Here is a 7,805-nt window from a genome sequence, read left to right as displayed (position 1 = left end):
GCTGCATGCCAAAGGAGACGTGGAGCGTGCACGGGTACGACTGCCGCCGATAGCGTAGATACTGAAAGTACACGGGTGGTTGGGGCGGCGCATTCGTGTCTGGTCGCATGCGCTTGGTCTGCGTGTCGATGAGCCACGACGTTGGCTGGTACTCGTACAGCTGAATGCGATGGGTCGTCGTCTCGTCGGGCGCGAGAGGAATGTTGTAGCTGCCGAGTGGACTCTGCGGTCGGCAAAAGCCCCACGCGACCGTGTAATAGCTCGCATTGCCCTAGATAACGCCAAGTTCCAAGCTAACAAAGTGTGTAGGAAGCTAGGTACCGGGAGCAGACTCGTTTGCGGCGTAAAGTCGACCACCTCAAACAGCAGGAGCGTCTCGGGCCGGAGATAATGCGAGTAGGCGTCGTTGACGAGCAGGAGTTCGTTCCACGTTGGGTTGTCTAGCGCGGGGTGGATGCCATCGTAGGGGCAGCCGAACTCTACCTTGGCCGTTGGGTGACAAGGGACACGGCTGCGTCGCGATCGGCAAGATGTAGTCGCACATCGTATGCTTCTTGAGCGCGCCCTGGAGCATCGTCACGGGCTCTAGCGCATGGACACCTGGTCGTTGACGGTCGAACTTCATGAGGTAGCAGCCCGTCGAGACGTCGACGAGATGGACAAGCACGATCGGGTGCACCACCATCGGGTCGTTCCGAAGCGCGTCGGTGCCAAGAATGCGTATCTGCGGGATGTACGTATGGAGAAGAAGACCGTCGCGAGGCTTGGGCAGGTGCTGCGGCCGGGGGCGCAGGCCCAGCGCGGCAAGGTGCAGGACCCGAGACCGCTCGAGGAGCTGCAGCCCCTTCGCGACCAGCTGCATGCTCGCGCAGGAACCGCCATGCGTCGACCAGCCACAGCATACTCCCTGCATCGACCTCACGCAGCAGAGTCCATGCGTCGGCGAAGATCGTCCGCCATGCTTCCGCGGGTCCGCGGTCGTCTGCTCGAGGAGCCCCGTCGTATCCGCGGGCTCGGCCATTTGCGCGAAACTGCAAGACGGAGGTCCGGATAATATTTATGTGTTTCCGGATTACGGAAACCAGGTGCGATGGCCGAGGAGAGCAGCAGCCGCAAGCGGAGGGCGGTCGCGCTGCTTCGCGAGGTGCGCCCATGGCCCATGGCACCCATGGCAGCATCTCATGGAGCGTAGGTCGGTTCGGTTGACCCCGAGCAGTATGCGACGCTGAAGCAGCTCAAGGCCATGGACGACCACGTCTCGGGCACCATCCACCGCAACCTTCGGCGGCTCGAGGCGCTCGCGCAAGCACCGCCAAAGGTAGCCAGCGCCACAAGTGCTTTCGCCGATGCTCTTGTGTGTAGATGACCAAGGCCACGCTCGTGGTGACAATGACGTACTCGCACGACCCGAGCGCGATCGTCGCCGACACTGCAAGCGACAAGAACGCGGGGCAATGGACCTTTCGCGTGCAGGCGTCGATCGAAGGTGGCTTACCGTGCTCCAAGACGTTCTCGCACTTCTTCCGCAAGGCCATCGTCGAGCTGGACGAGCGCATGTACCCGCAGCCCAACACGACGACCGAGGTAACACCATCTTCCGCCATTGCAGCGTCCTCATCGCGAATGCAGTGGTCGTCGTTCCGCTCAGGTGACGAGTCGGACGGGTTTGAAGTGACGCGCCCGGGCAAAGCGGGTGTCTCGGAGCACACGCTGCGACTCCAGCTCGTGCGGCAGCTCTCCCCCGAGCGCTTCAACCTCTCGTCCGACTTGTTTGCTGCGCTGGCGCCGCATCTGGCGCACGCATCGCCCGAGGCCCAGACGCGCCAGGACGTGCTCAAGGCGGCGTGGGACTATATCAAGATGAAGGACCTCCTGCACATCGACGACTGCCGCGTCATCGTGAACGACGACGCGCTCGAGCGCGTGTTTGAGTGCAAAGAGATGCCGTTCCAGTCGCTCGCGGCGCAGCTCCAAAAGCATTTGACGCCGACGCTGCCGTTCACGGCCGAGTACCAGCTGCCGTACGTCCGACTACCTGGGCATGTCATCCTGACACAGTTGAATGTCCTTAGGCTCGGCACACTCCAAGAAAATCTCGTCATCGACGAGCAGCGCTTCCATGTCGAAGTACGATGCTGTCTTGTTGGGCATGCTCGTTACTGATGTACCAATGTAGATTCCGCTGTGCGACGACCTCGACCGCGTGCGCAAGACGTGCTTGGCGACGTGTGCGCGCTTGGACGAAGCCGCGGCGGCCGAGGCCGACCGGCTCCAGACCAAGGTGCATATCTCAACGGCCGCGTCATCGCAGACAAAGTGTCCAATGTAGATTGATAGCATTGTGCGGGAAATCAACCGCCACGTGACGCGCCATGAATGGATGACGCAGTTCACACAGGACCCGATGACGTTCATGGACCATGTCGTGGCGTCCCAAGACACGGACCAAGAGGTGCGCCGATGATTCTTTAGGTCTACTTGAGCCTATGAATCAACGTAGCTGTTGACACTCGGGACGGACAAGCCGGCGTCGGCCACTGACGCGTCGTTTCGAGGTCCATGGGTCCACAGTACGATGGAGATGCTTTTGCAGCGCGAATAAAAAGCATGAAAAAAGCTTCGGTCGCTTTTTAAATGGATTCAAATGTCGGCGGTCGGCACGGACGGCGACGGCAGCGACCCGTGCGAGTCGTACGACGACGCGTTCGACGAGAGCCGACCGCGCGCGTCTTCCTCGTCGTAGTCGAGCGCGCCAGGCGAGCGGGGCGTCATGCCTTCGGGAATAGTATCATAGTACACTAGTCCGCATGAGCGTGTCGTCAAGCAGTTGTCGTTCGTACCTGCGCTCGTATCGATGAGTACATGGCGGTGCTTGAAGACGGTAAAGGAGAAGAGCGCCGAGAGGAGGAAGAAGATGCAGTGGAAGAGCGAGAGGAAGATGTCGGCTGCGTAGCCATGGCGGCACGACGATATCGTCTACAGAGATACATGAGGATCTATGCAGTCGGCCTAAGGTCGTCGTCGCAGTACCCAGTAGAGCATGTGCTCGAACGCGAGAATGACTACGAGCCCGGACGAGCCGATGAGCATGCCAATCTAGGAGCGAGCATGAGCGCCGAGCCGAGGAGAATGGCGCGATTACCGTAAAGGCTGACGGGTTGTTGTTGAGCATAAAGATGGCCGAGAACGTGTACAAAATGTACGTGGCGCTCGTCAAGAGCGACGTGATGCCGCCCGTGCGCGCGAGCTCAAAGAGCGTCGCTATCGTCGTCAAGACTGCAATCGCCTACGCATACGACGCTGTCGCCTTGCAGAGCCCAAGGCCATGGTCAACGTACGCCATTGACGAGCAGCAGCAGGTTGAGCCGCTTCCGCATGACGGCAACTTCGAGAGGGAGCTCCATCGCAGAGGTCGGGCAAAGCAAAGCAACTTGGTCGTCAACCCAAATCTCGCCATTGCTGCCTCGTATCCGGCATCCGGATAAATGAACTTGCGTGACCCGGGGCACAATGGTCCGACCCAGCCTGCTCCCGACAGGCCAACGTCAGATATGTTCTGGCTCCAGTGGCGACCGACGCATTGATCTGGCGCCACTATGGATCTCCAAGGGTGTCTCCCAAGAGCTCGTTCTCGAAGGTCAAGGAAACCGGGGTGGCTACTCGAGGATACCATACTGAATAGAGATGGGAAATTTGGGCGACAACGAAGCTGGGCAAGCGCAGTCTTGATCTCTTGCCCTCTTGAGGCGTGTCACAGAGGCGCCTGCAGGTACAGGTAATAGTACTGATCGAGGTGTAGAGGTCTCGTACTAGGGAGCTCGTACATGTGCTTGAGGGAGCCTCGCGCGCGCCAGAGAGCTCTGCTTGGCGTGTCCAAAGGAAAGATCGCGTGATCCTCGAAGTTCGAAGTCGTGCGCATTTGTATGGTCATCCTTTTTCTTTGGCGCATTGTGATTGGTGCGCTCGCAGGCCACCGTCGTCGACGGGCTGACGTCACGTAAAACTTCAACCAACGAGCGACGTCCTTTGCTGGACCATTAACGAGTGTCGATCTTTTCCCGATGTCACATGATGAAGACCCCAAAAGGCAACTTGAAGCGACGGGAAATTAACGAGGTGCGCCGCATGTCGCGTTGCACGTCAAACGCTGGCACCACGGACGTCAAATTGGGTGAGGTGCTCCGACGTCGACCAGTGCCGATTTCGCCGCGACCTGCTCCATGTACAAGCAATACATCAAGGCTACTTCGACGCGCTTCGCCCGCCCCGCGTCCTCGATGGGCTCGCCGGCCACGAGCATCTACGACCAAGGTAGACGCGCTGTCCAGAGGCATGGTAGCTGAATCATGGCTCGTAGCTCGGCCCGACTACCCGAGCAGCGCGATGGCACCACTCAAGAAGGTGCTGCACCTCGAGACTGACCCGCGCAAGAAGCCGCTGTATGATGTCGTCGACGTTGGCGCGGGCTCGGGCAAGCTCACGCGGGCGCTGCAGCGGTTGCTGCCCGCCCACACGACGCTCGCCGCCGTCGAAGCGTCGGTCGCGATGCGGTCTGAATTCCAGACCGCGTTTCCAAGCATTCCCGTGATCGAAGGCAGCTCGAGCAGCACGCGCCTCCCGTCCGAGTCGGTCGGCAACATCACGGTCGGCCAAGCGATCCAGTGCGCTGCCGAGCGCAACACGCTCGACGAAGTACGCACCGCTTGCCGCGTCGACTCCTTATTATGCTCACGTGTGTGCTGTGTCGATAGTTTCACCGGATCCTCGTACCCAACGGCCGGCTAAGCGTCGTCTGGAACAGCGTCGACCTCTCCGAGACGCCCTTTATGCACGAAGTCGACAAGATCCTCAAGTCGTTCAACATCCTCAAGCCCGAAGAGGCCACGTCCGAGGCGCGTCGACTCCACGACTGCTTTGTCGAGAAGACGCACTTGTTCACTCCGCTCGAGTCGCTTCGCATTCCGATCGTGCACACAACGACGGTCGACGCGGTCGTCGAGTACCTCTTGACGCTGAGCGTAGTCGAGAGTCTACCGCACCGCAAGCAAACCGACATTCGGCTGTCGATCGGACGCCTCATCGAGTCGCGGGCCAAGGTCACGTACGACGGCGGCCAGAAATACGTCGACCTTCCTTGCCTCGTCGAGATGTTTTGGTGCACAAAGCGGCCGCTCGAGAGTATGTCGCAGCACATTGCGCCGCCGACGGCCCGTGTCATGAGCCAGTAGACGCACCGCCTTTCTAATCTATCAACAACTATCTAAATACCTTTTGTACGAATCCCGTCTACATCGTCATAAGGCAGTAAATAGAGCCTATCGATAGGAGGGTAGAAGGGTGTAAGGGTGAGCGATGGCTGATGTCCCGGCAAATATGGTACTTGCGAGTGCTGATGCGGAACGACGAGTCTCACAGCATGAGCTTGAGCCTTGCCATACCTGACGAGTTGAGCATTTGGTCGAGGCAAGGGTCCGGGCACTTGCTGTGGTGCACCTGCGTAGCAGCAGAGTTCACACGCTCGCCTGGGGTTAGGTTAGAAAGCCCTAACCTCGACATTCTCTTTAGGGTCTCAGCTTAGTCGTATGGAGCTTCCTAGTAGCAAGTTATGTACCCCTGTTAGTCGCGACCGGACGAACAACGTTAACAGCCTCGCTGTATACAAACATACAGGCTTGCCATTATAGTGTTTTGGTAGGTACGCCACGGGTGGCTGCTTCTAAACTACTGCGATCGTAGCCAGAGCAGGTCCTTTGGATGGCGGCTCAATGGCTCTTCTTGCGCTTGAAGGCGTTGACGAGCCACTTGGGCCAGAACGTCTTCTTGGAGACCGAGTCGCGGTTGGCCTTGCAGTCCCGTTGCTTCGTGTCGGGGCGCGGGCTCATGGGAATGTCGGCGGTCGCGACCGACGACGGCGACCCGCCAATCTCAAGGTCCATCGGCCGCACGGTCGGCATGAAGTCGCACTCGGATGCTGGCAGGTACGTCGAGTCGGACGCCGCGTACGAGGCCTCCGTCGCGTCCTTGCTCGTATCGCGGGCGAGGAACTCGTCGAGCGACAACTGGTGCACGTCGTTTGAGACTGCCGACGGGGTGCGCTTGGGTGCCCACATGCCGCTGCCATGAGCACTATCAAACGATGAGTGCTCCGACGGTTCGTTCGGATTCGGGACATCGTCGTACGTGTTGGCAGCGTTGCGCGAGACGGGCGTACCCACGATTGGCGCGAGCGCGACATTCGACTCGCCCGACGTGACCCAGGCCGGCGACCGCGGCGACGTCACGGGCTCAATGGACGCAATGCTGAGGCTCGGCAGCGGCTTGGCCTCAAACGCATCGGGCTGCGCCCACATCGACGCCGTCGGAAGCACAACGTCGACGAACTCTTGGTCGTCGTCGTCACTGAATTCGTCGTCCTCGACGTGGCCGACAATGACGTAATCCATTTCGATCGTGACGACGCCGCCTGCGTCACTCGGTGCAATGTACACGACGTCCTTGAGCACGTCGTTGAGGTCCGGCACATTGCCCTTGACCGTGATCTGGTGCGTCGGCACTTCGGCGTCGCAGTCGAGGAACTCGACATCGACGTTGCCAGTGGCGAGCGACAGGAGACCCTTCGACACCGAGAGCTCGAGCTCGAGGATGCAGTGGTCGGGCAGCCGCAGCGGCGTGATGGGCACGTGCGTCCACTCGCCTTCCCACATGACAAAGCACGAGTCGGGCGTCGGCGGGTAGTACAGCGTGTACGTCGCGGCCGGCACGCTGGGCTCGTACATGGAGACGGGCGGTGCCGTGTGCCAATCGTCGTCCACGGACGGCGTTGCGTCATCGATGACCACCACGTCCATCTCGATGAGGGCGACGCCGCTGGCGGCACATGGCGCATGGAACACAATGTCTTCGACGGCGTTGGCAAGATCGGCGATCGACGCACGCAGCGTCAGAAGCGTGACGCGCTCGTCATTGCTGCCGTCGATGAATTCGATGTACGGGTGCAGCGTGTGCAGGCTCAAAGTGCCATCGACCGTCGCGAACGAGGCGTCAACAATCGTGTCTTCGGCGTGGCGAAGCGATACCGGAAGACCCTTCCACGACCCTTGCCACATTGAGACCGAGGTCGTCGTCGCGGGGTAGAAGAGCGTGTAGCGTTGCGCGGCTGCGCTGAGAAGCGCTGTCGGCAGAGCCACTTCTTGCTCGACTTGCGCTTCAACTGCTTCTTCGACGGCTTGGACGTCTTCTTCAAGAACGACCCACGACACGGTGACACACGCGACACCAGCGGCGTCACTCGGCGCCGTAAACACTAGTGTACGGGCGACGGACTGGAGGTCTGTGTACGGACCCTTCCACGCAAGACGGGAGGCCGGCACAGAGGCAGTGCCTTCAAGCCACGAGACCGCAGCGCTGGCAGATGAGAGCGCGAGCAGCCCGACCGAGGTCGACACGGTGAGCGAGACGAGCGTCGTGCCACCGACACGCTTTCCAGCGATGGGCAGTTGGCTCCACAAGCCCGACCACATGGACGTCGCCGTCGACTGTGCTGGGTAGTACAGCGTGTAGACAGCAGTGTTTGCATCCACAGCCGGCACCTCGAACGGAGCCGCCTTCTCAACAACCACTGGAGCTGCCGTCTCGACGACTGCCGGAGCTGCCGCCGCGACCGGTGACTTGGTCGGCACCCACAAACCCTTGCCGAACGCACCGCCTGTATGCGACGGACTCTTGCTCGACACTGACGATGGCGTGTACGTCTTGGTCACGTCAAACGACGGCGCCGCGACGCCGTGCACCGTCACAGGACCCAC

At 60.4% G+C, this 7,805-nt stretch overlaps 5 protein-coding genes across 5 annotated transcripts in view; 2 read left to right on the top strand and 3 right to left on the bottom strand.

The window, feature by feature from the left end:
• Positions 1 to 271: 271 nt before the first annotated feature.
• On the bottom strand, positions 272 to 862 carry SDRG_01988 (hypothetical protein; the record flags this gene model as incomplete). Its single annotated transcript, XM_008607545.1, has 3 exons — positions 272 to 313; positions 358 to 440; positions 484 to 862. 3 exons carry the CDS (start codon positions 860 to 862, stop codon positions 272 to 274), a joined length of 504 nt encoding a protein of 167 aa, XP_008605767.1.
• A 207-nt stretch (positions 863 to 1,069) lies between these two features.
• Positions 1,070 to 2,639, top strand: SDRG_01987 (hypothetical protein). The gene is made up of 8 exons (XM_008607544.1): positions 1,070 to 1,144; positions 1,193 to 1,318; positions 1,363 to 1,584; positions 1,630 to 2,021; positions 2,073 to 2,127; positions 2,177 to 2,281; positions 2,330 to 2,452; positions 2,501 to 2,639. Exons 1-8 carry the CDS (start codon positions 1,091 to 1,093, stop codon positions 2,600 to 2,602), a joined length of 1,179 nt encoding a protein of 392 aa, XP_008605766.1. The 5' UTR covers positions 1,070 to 1,090; the 3' UTR covers positions 2,603 to 2,639.
• Positions 2,505 to 3,708, bottom strand: SDRG_01986 (hypothetical protein). Its single transcript, XM_008607543.1, has 5 exons — positions 3,339 to 3,708; positions 3,143 to 3,286; positions 3,031 to 3,096; positions 2,841 to 2,976; positions 2,505 to 2,798 (listed from the first exon to the last, which is right to left on the bottom strand). The coding sequence occupies exons 1-5, from the start codon at positions 3,402 to 3,404 to the stop codon at positions 2,641 to 2,643; spliced, it is 570 nt and encodes a 189-aa protein (XP_008605765.1). The 5' UTR covers positions 3,405 to 3,708; the 3' UTR covers positions 2,505 to 2,640.
• Positions 3,709 to 4,080: 372 nt separating this feature from the next.
• On the top strand, positions 4,081 to 5,280 carry SDRG_01985 (hypothetical protein). The gene is made up of 3 exons (XM_008607542.1): positions 4,081 to 4,311; positions 4,358 to 4,692; positions 4,752 to 5,280. Exons 1-3 carry the CDS (start codon positions 4,221 to 4,223, stop codon positions 5,226 to 5,228), a joined length of 903 nt encoding a protein of 300 aa, XP_008605764.1. The 5' UTR covers positions 4,081 to 4,220; the 3' UTR covers positions 5,229 to 5,280.
• Positions 5,281 to 5,762: 482 nt separating this feature from the next.
• Positions 5,763 to 7,805, bottom strand: part of SDRG_01984 (hypothetical protein) — a gene marked incomplete at its 3' end in the record, with an annotated part of 5,326 nt that continues 3,283 nt past the window's right edge. Inside the window, exons 2-3 of the mRNA XM_008607541.1 lie at positions 6,181 to 7,725; positions 5,763 to 6,126 (exon numbers count right to left, since the gene is read on the bottom strand). Of these exons, the coding sequence (XP_008605763.1) occupies positions 5,763 to 6,126; positions 6,181 to 7,725 (1,909 nt within the window). The remainder of the gene's footprint in view (positions 6,127 to 6,180; positions 7,726 to 7,805) is intronic.

The sequence above is a fragment of the Saprolegnia diclina genome (genome assembly GCF_000281045.1).
Source record: "Saprolegnia diclina VS20 unplaced genomic scaffold supercont1.4, whole genome shotgun sequence".
Classification (NCBI taxonomy): Eukaryota; Oomycota; class Saprolegniomycetes; order Saprolegniales; family Saprolegniaceae; genus Saprolegnia; species Saprolegnia diclina.
The sequence above is the reverse complement of the archived record's forward strand: the minus strand, read 5'-3'. Positions and strand labels throughout refer to the sequence as shown.